Source organism: Polyodon spathula, chromosome 7 (assembly GCF_017654505.1).
Source record: "Polyodon spathula isolate WHYD16114869_AA chromosome 7, ASM1765450v1, whole genome shotgun sequence".
NCBI lineage: Eukaryota > Metazoa > Chordata > Actinopteri > Acipenseriformes > Polyodontidae > Polyodon > Polyodon spathula.
In genome coordinates, this window is record NC_054540.1 from 56,336,930 (window position 1) to 56,358,796 (window position 21,867).

General features: G+C 42.1%; 1 protein-coding gene across 4 annotated transcripts; it reads right to left on the reverse strand.

The window, feature by feature from the left end:
- Nucleotides 1-628: 628 nt before the first annotated feature.
- On the reverse strand, nucleotides 629-19,139 carry LOC121318901 (phosphatidylinositol-binding clathrin assembly protein-like). 4 transcript variants are annotated; one of them, XM_041256087.1, is made up of 19 exons: nucleotides 18,277-19,139; nucleotides 15,440-15,582; nucleotides 13,735-13,810; nucleotides 13,097-13,199; nucleotides 12,525-12,618; nucleotides 12,281-12,392; nucleotides 11,781-11,887; nucleotides 10,585-10,626; nucleotides 8,373-8,458; nucleotides 7,932-8,055; nucleotides 7,375-7,505; nucleotides 6,906-7,009; nucleotides 6,597-6,707; nucleotides 5,558-5,704; nucleotides 5,363-5,390; nucleotides 4,970-5,105; nucleotides 4,232-4,297; nucleotides 3,922-4,029; nucleotides 629-3,428 (listed from the first exon to the last, which is right to left on the reverse strand). In XM_041256087.1, the coding sequence occupies exons 1-19, from the start codon at nucleotides 18,404-18,406 to the stop codon at nucleotides 3,414-3,416; spliced, it is 1,863 nt and encodes a 620-aa protein (XP_041112021.1). In that variant the 5' UTR covers nucleotides 18,407-19,139; the 3' UTR covers nucleotides 629-3,413. The 4 variants fall into 4 exon arrangements, with proteins under 4 accessions (XP_041112021.1, XP_041112022.1, XP_041112020.1 ...); XM_041256088.1 differs by having other exon boundaries at nucleotides 5,558-5,689; nucleotides 7,375-7,511; XM_041256086.1 differs by having other exon boundaries at nucleotides 7,375-7,511.
- Between the last annotated feature and the right edge of the window lie 2,728 nt (nucleotides 19,140-21,867).

Consider the following 21,867-nt stretch of genomic DNA (forward strand, 5'->3'; position numbering starts at 1 on the left):
GTCCTGGAGTCTAAAGTAAACATAGCATTAGTAGCATGAATGAAATGGAGAGGACAGGGTGGTGGGGGTACACGCAGACCAGCGACAGAGTAAAGAGCTACTGCACTGCCAAGATATTCCCAAGTGCAAGCGAGCACCCAGGCAAGCTGCCCAGGACATTGGGCTTGTCTGCATTCTTTGTACACCATGATCAGCACATGTTTAAAATGAAAGCAGAAAGGAAAATCATCTTGGGCTGTGGGTTTCCTAACTGGACTGAATTTGACAGCTTGGCAGGACACTGTGTAGCAGACGGGGTGAATCAGAACAAAATACTAAACACATGCCACGTAAACAAAGACCCCTATCCCCCGTCTCCCAGTCCAAGACACATTGCCGCCAACAATACTTGGAAATGTCACGTCACTGGCTGAACATGCAGTGAGCCCTCACAATCCGCACACACTTTCCTTTCCATTTCCTTCGTGGAAGCAGGGTTTTTTTCTCTAATTAAAAAGGCAGAAAAGTACATTTGCAAAACTAAATGATGTGCTTGTTGGGCTAATTAAAAAAAAAAAAAAACCACTGTATTATGACCTTTAGAATCTTGAGTAAACCAGTCTTTAAAAAAAAAAAGGCGTACAAAGTAAACATTTGGATTATGTTTTAAAAACACGTTTTCTACATGGCATTAAAACCTGACAACTCTATTGTAAATAAATATGTCCAAAACTCTTGGAAATGCATCTTCCAAGCACAGGAATCTTTTGGCATAAAAAACCCAATGCAACAGGAAAAAGCTGCAGTATCCCCTTTTAATGAACCTTTACTGATTCAGATTCAAAGCTATAAAAACGTCTGCAGATGATAAGAAGCTTGAGGACACACACGGGATGACGACACCCTGAAGTAATTATTTACAACACTGAAGAGAAGCGCAGTTTAATATATTCCCTGATGCATGACAGGCAAGGATATCGCTGCAGAAGTAGCATGTATTCAAATATCCGTGTGCAAGGGAAGGGGGTTCAAAAGGGGCTACCAGTGTAAACTCCAGCGCCACCTTTCCCAGCAAGGGGTGCTGTGGACCGAAACACAGATCTCAGAGCAGGGGGGGCTTTACCAGGTATAAGAGGTTATTCCAGTCCAGATCTTTATTCCAACATTGTTGTATGACCTAACCATATTTAATAAATCCTTTTAAAATGGGGCTGGAGTGTAGGTCCTAAACTAACATTAGACCGCAGCAGGGCTGCCCAATAGTGACCCCCTCCACACTCCCTCATAGCAAGTCCAGTCCAGGTTTTGTTCCAACCAGCACAATACATTTAAATTGTCAAATCTGCACAGCTTTCCTGTGGCACCGCAAAAAAAAAAAAAAAAAAAAAAAAAAAAAAAAAAAAAAAAAATCGAACAACATATTATACGTATACAAATGAAATGCAGGACTGGAAATAAATCATGAGGTTGAATGGCAAACAGGGATCAGAAGTGTGCAGCCCTGGAACGGACAGGTTAGAAAACAGGCTGAAGTAAGCCCTCTAACCCTAAACACATACTGTACATTGAAAGAGAACTCCTCCCACTCCTGCAGTCTGGAATCAGCCATGCCTCAGAACACAGGTTACTGGGGATACTGCAGGTTTTTATAACACACATGCTCTCACACAGACACATACTGTACAAACACACATGTACATCGACTATACATATCTTGTGTATGCGAATAGAAACTTCCTGTATAGAAAAAGGCGGCTCTTCGGCTTGGTTTTCTTTACATTCCAGCGAATGGCATTGTTTGTGCAGTTTTTATGTATTTACCTATATACTGTATATATGTCTTGTGCTGAACGCTGTTATCATCAGAAAAAAATAAATACAAAATAAAATAAAAATATATATGTATATATAATATATCCCCAGGCTCTTTGTCACCAGTTGTTGCTAATCCAAGCCAAGCACTGTATAGAGCGATTTCAGAAGACAAACTGCTCATGCCACAGTTCCCCCACTAGGGTGTGCTGTGGTACAAAACATATCTCATAGAAAGTACAATGGGGGGAGGGGGTGGGGTGGGGTAATGGCAACCTAAAACGTGTTTTTGGCAACCTCATTTTGATTAATTAAGTTTAAGTGAGGGTAGAGTACTTTGCCGTTTCTTATAGTGCTTCCTAAATGACGTGACACTGGGCTAAAGGGTAAGATACAATGCCTGTCTCAAGAGAAAATGGGAACTAAAAACACTGAGATTCTTCCACCCTGCTCACAGCATGTCTTCAACAGTGTCCAGCCATAGATTCTGACTCTGGCTCAGACTGCCTGTCAACGACAGTCTTATTTCTGTCCTAGTTGTAGCTCATACATGGATTACAACAAATTACTACCAAGGAAGAAAAATACCCTTTTAGGGCTGTGATCAAAACAGGGCACAGCTCATCGTAACACACACAATGAAACAGTCCAACCCTTACGCTGCTATAACCTGTCTGCAACAGCCACACTACAGAGTAAATGCAGCTTGTACTTGAATGCTATACAGTCAGCTCACCCCCACCCCCCACCCCAATGTAATGTCCTTAATATGAGAATCTCAGTGGCAGCTCCTGATCTTGTAGACTTTGGAGAAAAAAGATTTGATTTGTTTGGCAACTTAAAAGATCTAACACCAGATACATTCCTAAAGGACAAACCCTATCCCATGCCCAGGGGAAAATGCACTGGTATTTCACAACACCTGCAGACAAAAGCAAAAAAATAAATAAAAATCAGGTCTCAACACCCAAACAGGTACTTCGCCTCTCCAAATACTCAAGATACCTAAACACCAGGGGAACCAGTGACGCAAGTACCTTGTTAAGAACTCTCTCAAACACCCACGCACCAAACAGAGAGCTGGGTGAAGAGCAGAGAAAACAAACAAGGGAGAGAGAGGCGTTCAAGTAGCCAAATATCCATGGAACAAAACATTTGGTCATGCCGTACACCCCAGTAACCCCAAAACCTGCATCTCTACCGGGGGTTGGTCTAGTTTCAAAGGGGGTGACCTGATACACCTGCTAAGACAGGTAGATAAAAATACACAAACTCTACCAACGAGGATATCCAGTGCATGAATATATGATTCCCCACCCCCACCCCCCCATAAATCTCCCAAACACATTCCTATTTTTTTCTGACCTGTGTTTCTTTTTCTGAGAAATACTGTTGGACTTTACATGCCAGGGTTAACATTTTAAAAGCGGACTCTATTATAAAAGAGCCCGGCAGACACAGAGAGCGAGGTGGCTGTTTTAGACAGGGGCTCCAGTGCTGCGCAGGTGCGGGTTAATAAGTTACTGGAGCAGTAGGAAAGCAACAGTTGCGAGTCTCTGTGCAGCTTCCTCCTCGCTCTATTTGATGTTCCTTTTGCCTTGAACAAGCTGGCTTTGTCTTCTCTACATGAACTGCATCTGGAAGTGAAAGAAAACAAAAACCCAGTCACATCAGAGCTCCGGAGTAGAGACAGTGTACAGCAGCCCCAAACAACACTGGAGAGCTTCTTAGAACCACCAGCCTCAAATTAATAGTACAGATTTAACCAAGTGCCACACAAATTGTATAATGTGCAAGGCTCTAGTTCAAAGACAGTGCGTTTGAGGGTTTGAATTTAAGCAACTTCAATTTCACCCCAAGGGCAGCATTTTCCTCTTTCTCTTTACTAAGCTGTGTTGAAATGACCCCTCATTTAAGGTATACCATTTAAACAGTAAAAAGAAACTATGTGTAACTGCAGGAAGAGTGACTGTAGCACCACTACAAAATTAATGAAGTCATGCCTTATCCTTACAGCACAGTGGTAAACAGGACCCTGTATTTCTTTATTCAGATTGTTGCTAGAGCAGGCATCCTTCTGGTCAAACCCAGGTCAGTGAATGGCAGAAGGGAGCTGGGGGGCAGTGTTACCTGCGCTCCAGGGACGGGTGCAAAGGGGTTTGTAGGTCTCAAGACCGGCTGGTTGTACATCATGGGCTGAGGGGCCATCATGGGCACAGTTCCTATCTGCTGGGGAACCTGGGAGAGGAAAGAGAGAAGCAGCGTGGGTTACTGTGCTCTCCACTAGGCAGCAGTAACTTGGTAGATGCTGGCAAGTATTTAAATTAAAAAAAAAAAAAAAGTGCAATGTCTAATGACAGCGCTCACAGACTCTGAAATAGATTTCCCAAGAATGGGCGTTTAAGGATGTAGAAGAGTTAAATCGCAGATGAATCCTTACCATTCCCATTCCATACATAGGCACTTGAGGTGTTGCCATAGGGTATGCCATGGGTCCTGGTACGGGCTAAGGAGAGACGGGGGGGGGGGGTTCAGAGTTATTACTGGAGGCTCTCAATCATTACAGAGCAAACTCATGCACTGTACACAAATAGTCATACTGTTATTTATTAGAACAAGTGAGAGTAATGAAGGGCTGAGATTGGATCTGGGATTGTATGTGTTAGTTTGAAACCCCAAGGAAACCTTTGCAGGGTGTCTGTATAGCCATCCGATTAAAGTCCTGTGATGAAAGTAAAATGCCCGTCTTGGAGTCAGGTATTACTCAAACAAGGGAAGAATCACTCCAGAAACGATACCTTGCATTAAATATACTTACATAGCCAGCATAGAGAACTCCGTTCTGAGTTAAGCAGACAGAGAAAGAAGTAAAAGGAAAAAAATCGAATGGGAGTGAAACAGAATGGAGACAGATTAAGAAAGAAAGAGATAGCAAAGGTTAGCAATAAAATTTTACAACATAGCTTTGAGCATTAAACCTCAAAGTGCAGCTGCAGCTGGGTTACACATGTTCATTTCACCACCTATAATGGTAGTTCCATTAAACTGCCACAGTAAATATTTCCTTTTGGCTGTCGCTTGCAGGCAAAAATTCCCATGTCATAGACCCTGTCCCGTATTGCGTTTGTAGAAAGTTCAGAAGATTTCAAAAGGCATGCAGGGACCCCCCCACACTCACCATCTGCGGTACTGCCACGGGTGCTGGAGCCATGGGCGTCGCGTTCCACGCGGTGGTGGTGGACATGGTTTTAGACTGCCAGTGCGTACCGCCTGTCAGCTTCTTCTCCCCAGGCTGGGTCCACAGCATATCTGGCCTGCAAATCAGAGACACAAGCACAGTCAGACATACCAACAAAAGCTCTGCTTTTACTACTAAATGACAGTAGTACCCACATTTATTGTACTGCTTTTCTTCCTCTTGACAAAGAGCCTGAATTGCTTGGTCAAAGGTTAAAACCTATATAATTATATTACACACTACAGGGTCACTTTGAAGCACCTAGAGGTGGATTCCCTACGAAGATAAAATGCTCCAATAAAAGTAATTCACATAAGATTGATTGACACTTACTTGGCCAGTGCACCACCAAAATGAAGATCTGTAATAGAACAAACACAAAAACTTAAAAGAGAAAGCCATGAATATTCTGAATATTTCAGGTCCTGGAACCTCCTGTCATTCCTAGAGAACACTGCTTCTCTCTGTAGCACTTTGCAAAGGAGCAAAGCTCAGAAGCAGTTCTAACAACAGTGTTCACACACTTACTGCCCACGAGGCTTGCGAGGGAGGAGTCGAGGTCGTTGGCGAGCAGCTTGCCTCCCTGCTGCTGCTGTTGCTGCTGCCGCCCCGCTGCTGGAGAGCTGCTCTGTGTCGACACTGTGGGCTTCAGGAGATCGCCTAGTGGATCCAACCCTGCCCGAACAAACACATGCAATACCTTACTGCTGCAGGCAGAGCAAACGGGATAAAAGCGTACACAATCAAGGTTTTACTCCTCTAACTCAGTTACAAAGAGTAAAGCCATAAACTAAAGTGGGTTATAAAAATGTGTCTTTAGGTAGCCGACAGGGATATAGCCCGTTTACTATCTGTATATTTGATATTGTGCTATGTACTGTAAACTAAGCAATACTGTTTGTCCTTTGTCACCACTAAAATGTATGGTGTATAGTTTCACGGGAGCATAAACAAATACATCAAAAAATAAAATCTTTAACGCAGGTTTACAGTGTCCAATTAAAGAAACAAAAAGCACCACTCACCAATTCAGTAAAGCCATGAGACCCCGAAAGGATGGAAATGAAAAAGACAGAAAGAAATATGTAAGTACAGATCCACTTAACCCACAAATTCTACCACCTTCTCCACAGAACTTTATACACGCACAAAGACGTGCTAACCAAGATTTTAAAATCTAGCAATATTATAACTTTCCTTCCCTGCCTTGATTTTGGATATGAATTTTAAGACAACACTGTAGAAAAAAGTTGCTGCTGTTAGACCATGTGACCTACAGCCCAGGCACCTTCATGCAAGTAGTAAAGAACCAACAGTTTCTCAGCACTATGACCAGGAGACCGGTAATAATGTTCATTTTAAGTGTTGGTTAGCATTCCTTGAAGGTGATCTATAAATGGCAGGTGTAATGTAATAAAACCTGCTATTCAGACCTCAATGGCTAACTGACCAATCAAATACAATCTGTTAATATCAAAGCAATGGGCATTGGCTTCAAAGCTATGACGGGTCAGGACTCGCTGCAGACAGAGTAGAGATCACACTGGATCTGCAGGGCGCACTTTACCGCTTGTGGTCTTCACATCATTATTGGCAACTTTAGTCCCGAACACAGCGTCGAAATCTACATTCATTGCGGACAATGGAACGGCCTGTGGCATGGAGCGGGGGTCCAAACCTGGGGGGGAGGGGGAGAGCCAGAGACACCAATCATCAATAATATCTGAGCAGGCAGCTTGTTTTCAGGGGGGAGGGGAGGGGGCAATCCTGTAAGTAGTATATGATCATTTAAGGTATTGCAATAACTCAGTGATGAGATGTATTTTCATGGGAACGTTGCCCAACATAAAACAGCATGCAGAGAAATGCAGCGCACCTCCCCAGGTAGTGTTGATTGAGGTTGAGATGGCTGGAGTGCTCTGCACTGTGGGGACGAACGCAGGCTGCAGGTCGAACAGATCACTGGTCAGGTTTGGCATGCTGTGGACATAAGAACAACGTGTCATTACAGAGCATCGATTCTAACAACGAGGGATATAAAAACCAACAAAACACAGACAAAATCTCCAAGTGCTGGGAATCTGGGGAAAACATACTTCACATGCTGCTTCTGCACTCAAATTACACTGCATCAAAAAATATGTATTTAAAAAAATATTAAATACATTACAAGACTAAGGTAAGACTCACTAAACTGAATACGTGCAATGCATTCCGAGTCCTATCTACTGTACTTAAAATGAAGCTCTGAATATAGACCTACATTAAAAAGTATTCTCACTGTTAGGACTGTACAGGTAGTGTAAATGTTAGACGTTCTCAGAGGAACGGTTAAGCAGCGGTACCTGTTGGTGGAGGGAGCAGTGGCTGGGGTTGAGAAGAGGTCCAAGCCAGTGGCGGTGCTGGTGTTGGCACTGCCCCCAGACTGGGAAATGGGAGACACGGTTGGAGTCTGCATCCCGATTTCCTTCAAACGCTGTTCCTATCAGCAAACACACATTACTGAGGATGCAGTCTCAGAAGCCACTCTGCTAGGGAGGCTGAGGTGTTAACAAGGGGTGGAGTCCTGTACCCACTGGGAAGCCCCCATATAGTTTAAGGAATGCAGAGATGTGTACAGTATATAAAGGGCACAGAGTTTAAAGCACAGCATGGCCTGTATTAACCATCAATAAGGGTGCACTGTTTGCTTTGAAAGACTGTAGCCAGACCTGTTAAAGCTCTCTATAGTGGTACATTATTTACAATGAATCCTGAGACTTTCCAGACCATGTTTCGCAAACCCCAATGCAGCTATGCAATGCTAAGGTTTATGTTTATCGCAGAGTTCTGAAGCTTTTGTGTTGCTTCCCAGCTTCAGTCTCTTTCTCGGAGGACTCTCTATAGGAGGCACAGCACCCACCTTGAGGGACTGGAGCCTGGCCTGTTCCTCCTCCAGAGCCTGCTGCTTCTCCTTCTCGTCCATTCTGCTGAAGGACATGCCTGTGTTGGACAGAGTGGACACGGCACTGGACAGGGTGCTTGCTCTGGGAAAAAAAACAATGCCATTAACAATACAGCACGTTGACACCTGCACCACATATCCGCATTTCAATTTGCAAGTTACCTTTCATGAGAGATAACAGAATGCATAAGTGCAATATGTGTGCATGTTACATTGGCAGGACAGGTTCCTCAAAGGAGGAGCTATGAACTGCAACAGAAATGCAAATGTGCACTCCATGGAAATGGTACTGAATGAGATCTTGGCACGAAGGTCAAGGAGACAAAACATTTGGGCTAATCATGCCGGTTATGTGGGTCAAAGCAGACCTAGAGCTAGAAATAAGTAAGGGTGCTGTACCTGCTGGCTGCAGAGAACTCCTTGGTTTTCTTGCCCTCCAGAGAAGCCAGGTGCTGCTCCAGTGCTTCCAGCAGACTGCTAGGCGCCTGCAGGGGGGCGGGGGTTAAACAGGAATGTGAGACACTTCAGTGCAGCGATAGGACACAGCACACTATCAGCACAACAATGAGGAACAGGCTTCACGATGCACTTTCCTTTAGCATGGTAACATGCCTCAAGCCTACATATAGAAACACACACTGGCTACATGCTTTTTTGCTAGTGTTTATCACATGCTAGCATATATACAAACCTGAGAAGAAATGCACCTTCAAATATAGCTGCTTTTTATAAGAAATGCCCGGCACAATAAAACAGCACACTCAAATATGCTCCACAGGGTTGAATATATGCTCACATACACAGGATATACAGGTTATGTTTGGTTTCCAAATTCTTGTCTGGAGCTAGCTGTTGTCAGATTTCACTCAAGGACAGTATATTTTACTCCTAGTATTGCTCTGAGAAAGCACAAACAAAGTGGACGTTGTGATGATGCTGAAGTTTAATTGGATAACCACATTCAAAAGAAATAATGTTCTATTTTAAATATACTTTGGGACGTGTAAGCTGGTTCACTTTCTTGTTTATAATCATAATCACTAGCAAAATCTTAAGAGCACAATAAGCAAGCCTTCTGTCTTCTTTTAACTAGTTTTCCCTGGGGATTTACAAATGGGTAATCCCTCAAATTCCATGCTGTGTGCAGGTGCTCAAAGAAGTTGGAAGCCAAAATTTGTATCAGTCGCTACTCTGTGCTTGACATTGAAAGATAAACTCTCTCAAGATGCCCCGCATTGATAAATGCAAAATAGCAACTTGGGTCGCTGACAATTCCGGTTTTCAATACCAATTCCTTTTTCAATTCAATTCCTTCAGAGGAACTGGAATGGATATTTTAGAGACAGAATTGTTGTGACAGTTAAACTGGCTTCAAATGAAAGCAGTTGAACAAAGTGATTTCAGGTGCAGCCACTGTGGGAAGCTGATCTTAACACACCACCACCAACTGTAATTTTGATCAATAACGTGTTTGAACTGATTACAAGGGAACAGGAATTAGAATTAATTTTAAAAAAGGAAATGGAATTAAACAGGAATTGGTCCTGACCTTGATACCACCTATTGAAAAATAAACTAAAAGAATTCTCTTGTAGAAAAAAACAACAAAAAAAAAACATCCATTGCTCTCCCCACAGCTATTTGTCAAAGATGACAATCAGCCCAAGCACCAGTCTGTAGGTATTCATTTGAGTTATGTGCCTGTGTTTTCTATGAGAATTTGCACAATCCAATATTACTTTATGGTGAACAGTCATTATAAACCAAATCACACACACTGTTGCACAAATAGACAACAGTTAAAACAATTTTAAAATAAATCATTCTGTTATTTAAATTAATACATCCCGTTAGCAAAGCCATGCATAATGTAGAATTATATTAGTTAAGAAATATATAAAATAGTGCAAATAAATCAGAGCAATTTATAACCTCTCCTCCAGGCATGAGTTGCCTGTACCTGGTGCTTTGTTTCATTTATCCCATCAAGACTGGCTACTTCATTTTGGTAAATGATATATTCCTTTTCCGGGAATACTTGTAAAAGCGGATTCATACTTCACTCTTGTGAATACACTTCAAGTTGACGATATCAATTGAGAAAAGTTAAAGTCAGACAATCCCCGATTAAAAAGTAGTCAGGCAGTCGTATGATAAGAGAGACCAGAGACTGCCCCGAGTGGCTGTCACATGACGAAGCAGGAACCAGCTTTCAGGAAGCATTCGAGTTAAACCAATACTGTACATGTGCATTGGTAAACCTTTAATTAGATTTTTTTTTTTTTTTTTTAATTGCATAATTACTTTAGCACAACAAGAAAAAAAGTAACGCTACACAGTAGAAAAATAGAATGGCTCAAAATAAATATACCCTGCATTTACAATGCAAGAACTGAGGCATATAAAGTGCATTTTATGATGAGTGGCGAGTCTGTCCTGTCTCTTTAAAACTCATTGCTCTCACTGCATTTTTAAGAAGCCCGTCTTTCAGCTGAACATTGCTGGCGCTGTATCGATATACACACACAGAGCGGAAGCCTGTAGGGTGAGTAGGGAATGGAAGTGTTGCAATGAAGCCACATGGAGAAATCGACATGAAATGCACACTGACCTGTGTAAGATCTGGAATGTCACCCTGATCAATTCCAACTTGCTGTCCACACAAAACAAAACAAAAACAAAAAAGGGGGAATAAGAAAAGAAAATATATAACAAAAGGATCCATTGCTCCATGCAGTGACTGTAAAAAACAGAAAAAGGGTTCTGCATGCTTACAGACAGACAGACAGACAGACAGACTGGATTGAAATGGGTTGCACATTTAAATGCCTGGGACTGGTGCAGAACTGTGTCCTGGGCGAGTGGATCACAGTGCTCATGTAACCGCGAGACGAGGAATATATCATTAATAATAGAAAGAAAAAAAAATTGTTGTTACTTTAATAAAGCATGCAAAAAACTGGTAGTAAAGTGATTTATTTCTGTCTCTCTTGAGAGCACTCTGGCAGTCATGACTGAACCTTGTGTCTCGTTTCCACTGCTTGGATCTACGGGCCGCTGAAATCAAATGAGCGTTTTCCAAACCTGGCCCACCTCTGAAATTCTTGCTGTGCGTCAAAGGTCACTGGGGGATTGTACTGGGTTTTGTTATAAAGAAACCGACAGTAACAAATACATTTAACCAACGGCTCAGTGTAAATAAAGAGGAATCTGGTTAAGGAGAGTACAACCAAACAAACAGCCAGGCTTTGTCATTGTATTTAAAATGAATAAAAAACCATGCTGCAAAACTCAACCTAAATATGTAACAATCAGGCCATGCTGGGATCTACACGGACGTTTCCCCAGCTCTGTGTGCTGCACTGCCAGGCTGTGAGCTCTGTGCTGTACAAATCATTAACTCCATGCAGCAAAGGGCCGCAGGCAGAGCACACAAGATGCAGAACCCCAAACCTGCCAAGTCATCTCAAAAGAAATCATTACTACAGCATTTGCAAATAAAACAGAAGCTCAACTAAACATGACATATGAGTGTATTGTAACACTTATCAACTGAAATAACAACAACAAATAATAATAATAAACCATAATTAACTACACATTATGTACAACTCAATCTAAATAAATTAGGTTCCTCATTTTCCATTTCTTGTGTCACCCTCCAGCTAAACAAAATAACTGAACCCCCCCCCCCCCAAGGAGTTTAGAAATGCTTGTGGTGCACAATGGTTTAGGGGAGACTCACAGACAGTGCTGCACCAGCCCTGTACAAGCAAGCTGATGTAATAAAAAGAGGCTCCACTCTACCTCAGCCACTTTGAGAAACTCAGACAGCTTGGTCATCCTGTAGAGGAATTTCTTATACATTTCCACGGCTTCTTTACACTGGTTCTTCTTCATGTCAAAGTATTTCTCTTTAAAATTAACAAACAAAGAAAACAACGTATGCAATCGTTATCTGCTTCAATACTTGCCCTATGCTTTAAAGAAGCACTGGTGCCACGATGAAACAGCACAAACTTAAGACAGCCAAACATACTCAACATTACCCTATTAAAACACAATCAACCACAGTCTGGAAATATACAAAGTTATTAGGGCAAGACTGACTGCCACGTGTACTTCATGCATACAGTAATTGAACATTTACAAAGATACACCCTTATGTTCACCCAGTGAAGCACTCATAAATCACTTTTACAACACTACACATATCAATGAAAGATTGCAGTTACTGTACCAAACAAACCTACTACCCCAGTCATGCATCATTCACAGAGCTAGCAGATGCCGAGAGGCTCCCTTACCCAGCAGGTTGATGACACCCTCATTGTATGCTGCAAAGAGACGGATGGAGTCTTTGAAGAGCAGCATGAAGGCAGTGTTGATCACCCCATTGGTCAGCTCATTGGGGTTCGCCTGTGTGACACCACAAAAGAGCAGAAACAGTCTTAGCTCCTTCTGCAGAACCACCCCACCGCACGTTACAATAACGGCAAACACAACACAAGTTCTAATATAGCGGGATAAGAAATACATGGTACAGCTTACTTCAAAATCCAACAGTGCGTCCAGCTGGTTCTGAATAATTGGGAGCGTCTTTATCAGCTTCTCTGCATTCATGGTGCGCATAACTCCTTCGACTCTGCAAGGAAATCCCCATCACTGACATGAATACCTTCTCTGCTTTAAGACCATGACCATTACACTGCACAGAGCAACACAGTGTAGCAAGTAGACTGTGTTGTCTACATAATCTACAGTGCCCCACTAATGTTTTTATATGCAACATTTCAAGTCTTAGTAGTTACTAAGACCACGTTAGACTGAAGGATGGGAAAACCACCTAGACAGGACAGAACATTTCGGGTACTGCTACAACTATCGTTATCTGCTCCTAACGCAATAAAGAAGTCAAGCTTGCCCCAACTGTGGCTCATTTAAGTAAGCCAGGTCTACATTGCATCTTTAGATGGCTGACCATTTTTCATACGTAACGCAGCGTGCTTTGTAGACCTCACATTTCAGTATGGGTGGTCCCTTTATTCATTGGGTTTTTCTCCATGGTTTTTGAACAGACACGTCTTGCACTTCAGTTTATAAATCATGTATGTCACAAATACCCTCTCTTCATTTTGGTGAAGTCCACAGCGACGAGCCTATAGGAGAGGGCCTTTTCGTTCAGGTACCGGCTGTAGCGCCTGATAAAGGTAGACATGTCATAGCCTGCAGGAGGGAAAAACAAAGCAAATGCCACGATTTAACCCTCTTCATTTTTCTTTTACTAGAAGTCCAACTGTACGTGCCATTTCAGACCTGCAGTCAACCTATCTTGTATCTTTTTGTTGCACAACGATAAGTGACAGACAGATATGAAGCGACTAAATTTATGATTCATATCTGACACCTACGCACAAACAGTAGACCTGAACTAGCAACAAGAAATCATACTCAATCTATCTTTTCATGGCCAAAATTTGAATTCTCAGATGTCAGGGTTAGATATCAATTACAATGTGCTGTTCCCATTTCTGCAAAGTTAACTGTACTGACCACAGGTGCGAGCGTCCCTTCCCATGGCTTTCTTTACAACACTGTGGCTTCCTCATTCTGGGAAACTACCCAAAAGAAAGCCAGGTTTTGGCCGCTGGGCATCGCTGCTGACAGACATTCTTGCCCAGAGCAAATACCTCTCAACGAATTTCATTAGGAGGTAGAAAAATCAGATACATCTCCCAGGGAACAGCCACGTGCTACATACCTTGCAATGCACCTTTGTCTAGGAAGTTATTTAGGTTAAAGAGAGTATTTCTGGAAGCCAAGTACTGGATGAAACGCTGGGGGAGAAAAAATAAAAGGGGGATATTTAATTAATCCTGGAGTTTTTTCAACATGTTAATCCTGAACAGGTAATAAAATAGAAATCAAAAACCTCTGGAAAACAGCTCATAGTTGAAGCTGGTTTCAAGGGGCTTACAGGCTGTCCTCAGGCATTTATAATTCGAAGGTGGAAATGCTAGATTTTTTTTACAGAAACAGTAAGAGGAATAGTTTTGGAATCCTGCGTAATCAGATTGAAGCCAGATTTGAGTTTAAACAAACACAACATGTAATGCAAGCCTCCTCTTCAATGTCCTTTGACAATGAGGCGCAGCCTGCCACAGCTGGCTCCAGCAGAGTTTACAGGAAGGAATCTGGGGATTCCCACTGTATGTATAACCTATGGCTGAAATAGTGTACCTGCATCATCCAATCCACACCTTCCCATATTCACAAACCTGCAGCTTTCACTTTCAAATTCCCACTGTAGCAATCACTAAATACATTTTCAAGTGAGGAATGGCTACAGATCAAACCACGAAGCAACTCAAATCAACTGTCGAGGGATTAAAACTACTTCCACCAGTGCTGTATACCACTGAACAAGCCACTGTGTTGCTTGCTCCCAGTTCTTGTAATAAATACTAAGGATATCTGACTTACTCGAAGCGCATACCACTTTCTCTGATCTCGGTATCAAAGTGAGGCTGGACTGGGTCAGTACAGGGAATGAGACACACACACAAGGAACCAACACCTGCTGCTGCTACTGAAGGTGATGCTGGTGGGTCACGAGAGGGACTGAATCAACTCCCCAAGAACGGTGCGAGGATCCACCGAGTCAAATTCAGAATTGAAATTTACTTTAAAATGACAGTTTTGCAACACCCCCAGTTGTTTTTTCTAATACAGCGATGGTGTAAAGACTCACTGCCTGGCTCTTGCAACACCTCGGCTCAAAGTGCAGCTGCCTTGTGTAAGACGTGTAACACATACTGTAACATTGGGCAAGCGGATCTCCAGAACACACATTCAATCTGGGTAAATAAATGAATAGTGTGTCTACAGTGGCCTGTGAAGGAAGCTGCAGTTCAGTTACTCAGCGCACTATCTGCTGTCTCCACAGCACAGGCAGTGCCCTTATCTCAGCCCCACACCCAGACCAGACACTGCCCTGAATCCTCCAGCCTCCCACTTATCTCTGACCCCTTAATCCAGGTTGACAGAATCTCTATGTCTTGGTGCAGCCTCCCTGTCCCTCAGTCTGCTGCAGGAACACAACTATCAATAAAGGAGTAAGAGTGTGGAGACTTCATTACTTAAACCTATCCTTGTTACACACTCATTGAGTAATGACAGGCTGAGTGTGCAAATAACCGCTATAAATTGAGTCATATAGGTTGAATTGGGAGGATTATGGTGATCATTCACACTTCTACTTGGGGAGGGGATTTTGTAATCTTATGGGTATAGAAGACTTTTTTGCATTGCTTTGAGTCTTAGTCTGTACCTATCCGTTACTTGTTCCAGGACCTCACACTGCTTGTGTAAACTAAGCTTTTGTTACCTTACAAACAACAAGCAAGCCATCAGCTAAATGCGTGTATAATCCACTGTGTCTGCCCCTCTCCACAGCACATGCTTACCTCGTTTCCGTACATCATGAGGTGGTGGGTTGTGATCAGTGCTTTAAACACGACCACCCAGCTGCTGCTGGCAGACCTTTCAAAGAGAGTGTCTGCCAGCTGAGGGATGCTCACATTCATCTCGTTCGTACAGTGGATCAGATCTGCAGGGAACAAGGGGGCAGGTTAGGGCCTGTCTGGCGCTTCACAGACTAGACACCTTTCTATCTGCTTAGGGCAGGAAAGCCATGACAATAGCTCCAGTATTACAGAACTGACAGAAGAGATGATTCATTTTACACCAGAACAGTAGACACCACTGGTTTAGCTTGTAGTACTGAACCAGACACCCTCTCACACACACACACACACACACACACACACAAACCCTCAATCAAAACGTCTAGACAAAGAATTAAGCTAAATTCATTAAAGAAAAAAAAAATTGTCTATCCCTCATTTTCTCTTCCGCTAGAATACTGTAAGTGAAAAGAGGATTAGCAGCTGTACTCATTCTTGAGTTAAGATTTCAACATTTTCAGGTATTTTTTTTTATTTTTACAGGGGTATGATTTACTTAAGAAAATATGTTTTTTGGCTGGAAAGATCAACATTCTAATTTGGTCTAGTGGGAAGAGACAAAACCGGGACTTTCTACATGCATTTCCCAATCATCTCTATGGCCTTGTATAGAAGATCTGGGGTTGGAAATAAGACTCCTATTGCACAGCAGTTTCACCCATTCAAGGTTTTACTACAAACTTGGTTAGCTACAGTGCACAGGTAATACGCTCAGGTGAGTTATTAAACTAACAGCAAAACCAGGAACGGATCAAACTGCTACGTAATGGGAGTTTCCATCCCTGAGCTCGTACATTCAATCTTCTATTATTTTACAATCAAACTCCCATTGTTTTCAAAGTTTTCCTCTCTCACATGGCATGATGTAACAATGAACCCAAAGTATAAGAGAACTGATTCCAAGGACTGTAAATAGAGTTCTGCTTTTTCCACCAAGCAGCTACACCCAGAGAACAGTGGTAACATCTCCACTTCCTGAGTGCTGGTATTCATCAGAAAACAAGCCCATATTCTCAAGCACTGCAGTTATAGCTTGGAAGGGCCAGGGCAAGGTTAATGACAGGAAATGCATCATCACAGCAACGACAAAGGCCCCGTGTGACAGCACTCCAACCCATCTGATAAGAATATTCACACGGTTCATTTAACACGCATCATCATGAAGAAGGAATCAAATAAGCTGTGTGCTACTGTAGCACCGGGTGTCATATGTGCATAGAGCTGTCCACCCGTTACTAAATGAAAAACAGAAAGACAACTACACAGCTAACTTAAGAGTAGCAAAGCTAGTTTAAAAGCCTTAGATTGGCCTTGCAGTCTTTTCACATTCAGGGGGGAGCCCAATAAAAATGAGTTATCATTAAGCTAATCAGATACAGTACAAACCACACCTTTAACTGCACAGGCAAGATTTTGAAAAAAACACAAAAAGGTTAATATTCAGATCATACTGCTTGTAGTTAGCCTTCCTTCCACTTACACACTGGTTAGCAAAGTAACATTACAGAAGGTTCTAACCACTTCCACTGGGTGCCTCAGTCTCTCAGCTCTAAGCTAGATATTTAGCTATATGTTACAAGTTTAAAATCTGACTGATTTGACATGGATAAAAAAAAAAGATAAAAAAGGGAGAGCAAAAAAGTTTCCTGTAGTGCAATCTGGTGTTGAAAATGAACGATTACTAAACAGGAGCAGAGTAATTTCCCCCAAAGTTTCCAGATAGCGTAGTTATATATATATATATATATATATATATATATATATATATATATATATATATATATATATATACACACACACGCACACGCACACAGGTTGAGAGCTGAATTTTAAAATCTGATCAGGAACAATAAGAAAATGAAGGGTAGAAAAAAAAGACTGCCATCACAGAGCAGTTTGTCCCTTCCAGGTTTTAATATACTTCTTAATAACCCCCCAGTCAGGATGAATAGCCCCAAGAGGTGATGTTAAAACCTGGGGGTACACGGAGGTATCTGTCTGCATGTGAAGCTTACATTTTTACAGGTGTGTACAGGGGATGTATGTTGGTCACAGCGATTCTTTTTTTCTTTTCGAAATTAGACATGCTATAAATTCGCACGCTATCACAGGTCCCCTACTTTTTCTACTTAAGATATTGCGGTTCTTTGCTTTTATTGTATACAGTACTTCAATTTGGAACATGCAGATCACTCAAAAACAATAATATACATTAAAATGTACCGAATCACTGATGTGTTGCATTTCAAACTGAATCGAATGGTCTACGGTCATCAGACCATGTGAACTAAGCGCAGGCACCACGCTGCACCTGACCGCCCCTTGCATTGTATTATTGGAAACACTTGCATATCCTGAACTCGCTACAATGGCGTTTTTTGTTTTGTTTTTAAAACATTGGATTGCATTTCTTTAATATGATACACCTAACCTGGACTGGAAAGTTTGAATCACTTTGCCATGCAAACGGAGTCATGCCTATAACTCCGTAATGAACCTTGATAAAAGACACACAATGCAAGACACATCACTGTGATACCAACCCCCCCCCCCCCCCCCCAAAAAAAAAATCACATCGTCCAGATGTGTGGCTGATCTCCAGGTTCAAATTCAAAGCACTCCTGCATATTACTGTATTGCATTATCATTCTGAAGCAATCAAAATTACAATGCTTTTAATAATGCGTCACTTTCTACAGCTCACAGCTAACTCACCGACTAATGTAGGCTGCTAGGACAGCAACACAGCACTAATCATTAATGCTGTATATACTTACAATCCAGATGCTTCTTTTTGGGTCCACTGACTTCGTGTGTGGTGGCCTTACACACGGCTTTGCTAATTGCAGATCCAGTCATACTGTGCTGAGCCGCTGCGATCCGATCTGTTATCGACTGTCCCGACATATTTACAGGCAGGCGTTAAAAATGACGAATAAATGCAGATTTTAAGATTAACGTTCCTTTTTTTTTTAAATGGTAAACGGCTGTAACACAAAATGGTTTAGACGCAGATATAATACAAGACCGTAAAAAACAGAGATGAAATAAGCCGGTTTTCAGAAAATGAGTTCAACCGAAACGTATATAAACGTTAATATCAATGACGGATATGTTATTTTCGTATGGTGAGCGCACTGAAAGGTTTTACAAACTGCACGGGCCTGGGACCCGATTACCAGCCAGACTGGTTTTTTTGACAGATATGAAAATGTAAATGTAACAAAACTTAAAACTGTCATTAAACCGCCCCGTCTCAAAAACTTTTCAAGACACGAACAAACACAAATCGCAGACGAAATAGAAAAAAAAGAACTCTTAAGGGAGGAATACACAATTTAAAAAAAAAAGCGTGTCTCAAAAAAAAAAACAAGGTGAATACCTAAAGCTGGTTTAACATACAAAACTGTTTCGGGTTCCGGAATCTCACAGACAGCAAAATCAGAAATATTATTTTTAATTTTTTCGAATTGCTGGCGAAAATGTCGATTTTAGGCACGAGTATTACGCTAAAGGTAACTGAGTTACTGAAGATTTGTTCCTTCAATTAATTTCGTCTCCTTTTTAATCGCCTTTTTAATTTTTTTTTTATTCCGGTGTATTTGATATTGTGTTTTACTCCCAGAGACAAAATGGCTGTGCGACGATCAGGTGATCTGAGGATGGGTTGGGGTTGGATTTAGGAGGCGGCGGGGCTCTTAAGGTGGACGTGCCAGTTAAGAATCAATTTCTAAATATTTCCAACTTCAGTTTTTTTTTTTTTTTTTTTGAAGCAAAATAAAATTCTCTAAATAAATCGAGCGGCAATGTTCATTTTAAATCAACGACTATCGTGTTTATTGACACACCTGCAAATTATTTAATCAAACAAGCAAACAAAATCCTAGTCTCGTCCCTGAACATAGACACACATACCGGCACATGCCTTAAGGAAGTATTGTGCATTCCTCAGGCAACTGAATTCCCTGCATTTAAGACTTGCATTCCTTCTTTGTCGTTATGCAGTATTAACCAGGGTTTACAAGGCAATGCGTTCAATTGCGACAGAATGAGGCACAATGCAGTTTTAGTGGTGATGCTATAAAGGAAACGCATATAAATGCAGTTGTAGCCTGGGATAAGGGATGCTAATTAACAACCATGCTTTCAAAATCCAATACTCAATGCTTCGAAGCATTTTACCGCCAACTAACATCTAACCACTCTAGGCTTTATAAACTGCACAATCCTGGTTAGCCCACTTTATTTCATAACAATCCACAATATCGCTGTTCCCCTCCACCTTAAGAGCACCCTGGAGTGAGTGTGGGTGTGTGTGTCTGCCATTCCTGTCTCAGGGCCAATCCACATGCAGAGAACTGCCTGCCATGAGTTCACAGCTTAGTCCAACCTCTGCCAGTGACTACATTTACAGTTCACCAGGTCACATTTTGCTCAACCTCCATCTCTCATTCTCCTCGGCTCAGAAAGGACACTGGTAAAAAATTAAAAAAAAGAAGCACCTGGGATACGCGGCACACACTTTTGAGTAAATACTCTGTCCGTCTCTCTCGTTCTCTTTCTTGTGTGTGAAATGCAGTATATAGAAGCTGCATCTCCCTGTTGCTGGTCAGCTTCAGTAATGGGCCAGACAGCATATCAGATAGCAGAAGCTCTTCTTAGGTGATGAGCACGCTTTGGTGCAGATTTCCACAGACTTGTCACGGTTCCCAGTAGTGCAGTTGACCTTCCTGTTCCAGTACATTTTCTTTTCTTTGGGAAGTCGTGGAGGTGCATCACTATATAACAGACAGCAGCTCCGTGGTACGCAGCTTTTAGCCCCCCCATTCTTTCTTTGCTTTATGTTGCAGTGCTGTAGTGCCGTCTTCGCAGACCGGTTGATAACGGCACCCATGCATTTGAACTCCTTTTTCTTCAACTGTAACATTCTGTACCGGTCTGCCGAAAGCCTGCCTTTACAGTGAAATTTAAAAAAAAAAACAATCTTTGTGAAGTGTTCCATTGCTACCGGAGTCCCATCCAGACTGAGGAGAAGACACCAGGTGCACCGTGCACATGCTCAGCAGCCTGCATGGATCGAGTGAGCAAGTGGTTTCAGAAGCTAAACGAAGCACATTGCTTTATTCCCCTGGGCCTTGATGCACTAGCATCAAAACTCATCTAAGTTTCTCATCAGCCGTAAAGGTCAGGGTCAGTGTGGTTTCCCTGCACACTTTCACACATTAGCTCCTCAGCTGAATTGCTTGCGCTATCATGTAAAAATACTGACACATTCAGGCACATTGTATGAACTTGGGCGATGCGTGATGACCAGCCCTGCTGTATACCTGTACTATGCAGTTTAATAAAACATGGGTCAATGCATCTGTATAACCATTGGAAAAGCATGTGAAGATGCAACATTGCTGTGCTCATTTGCTTTGGTATTTACCACTCTGCAGATTTTTGGCAGGACTACAGTATTGTATAGCATACTTTTTTAAAGTAGTTTTATCTTCCATGCATGTGAGCATGGGGGGGGGGGGGGCGACAGAATGCTACAGAATACAGAGTTGTGTGCGCTGAGGAAGCAGTCAGTGTCCCAGGCAGTGCTCCGACCACATCCAGTGAGCTCTATTCCTGCTTCTGGTTTGCACAGTCTGGCTGTACAGTATGTAATTTGCATGCATACATTGTTGGGAAGCGAAGAGAGCGAGTCACACCCCCAGTCTGCACTGAAACGCAGGGAGGATGAGCTGCAATTAACAGCTTCAGGAAGTGGGTTCTGCAGCAGGACGAGACATCATTTACAAGAGATATCCTGTTAACTAACCCGAGCAGTTAGTTAACAGGATAGCATTTGTACAAAATACAGTGGGAGCTTCCATAAATGTATTTTGTACATTAAACAATTCACAATTAACTAAAAACGAACACAAAGCCTGCAGGTGATGCTCACTGTGGTTTTATTTTCAACATTTCCTAAGTGGAGTAATCCTGCACAAAATGTAATTGGCTTTTTTAGTTCTAGAACACCATTAAAAGTCATTTATTCAACATAAGTTACTAATCTGTGAAAATAGCCCCCTGGGTTTTCAGACAGCCCGGCTAAACTAAAATATTAACTTTGCTCGGGTGAACAGGCTGGAGAGGTGCAACAGCAGGGCCAGGAGACAATATCTAACCTGTGTTGGAATTTTTCCAGAAAAAACAAAAAAACAAAAAGCCAAGGCTGGCATTCCTTCAGTCACAACGGTCTTTAAAGAAACGCCACCTAGTGGTGCTTTTCAGAATCATCTCCATGACAACTGGAGCTGGCGGGGTGTTAGCAGGTCATCATAGCATATGGAGCGGCAGGCTGTTTTCATCTGGGATTGCTTACCAACGCG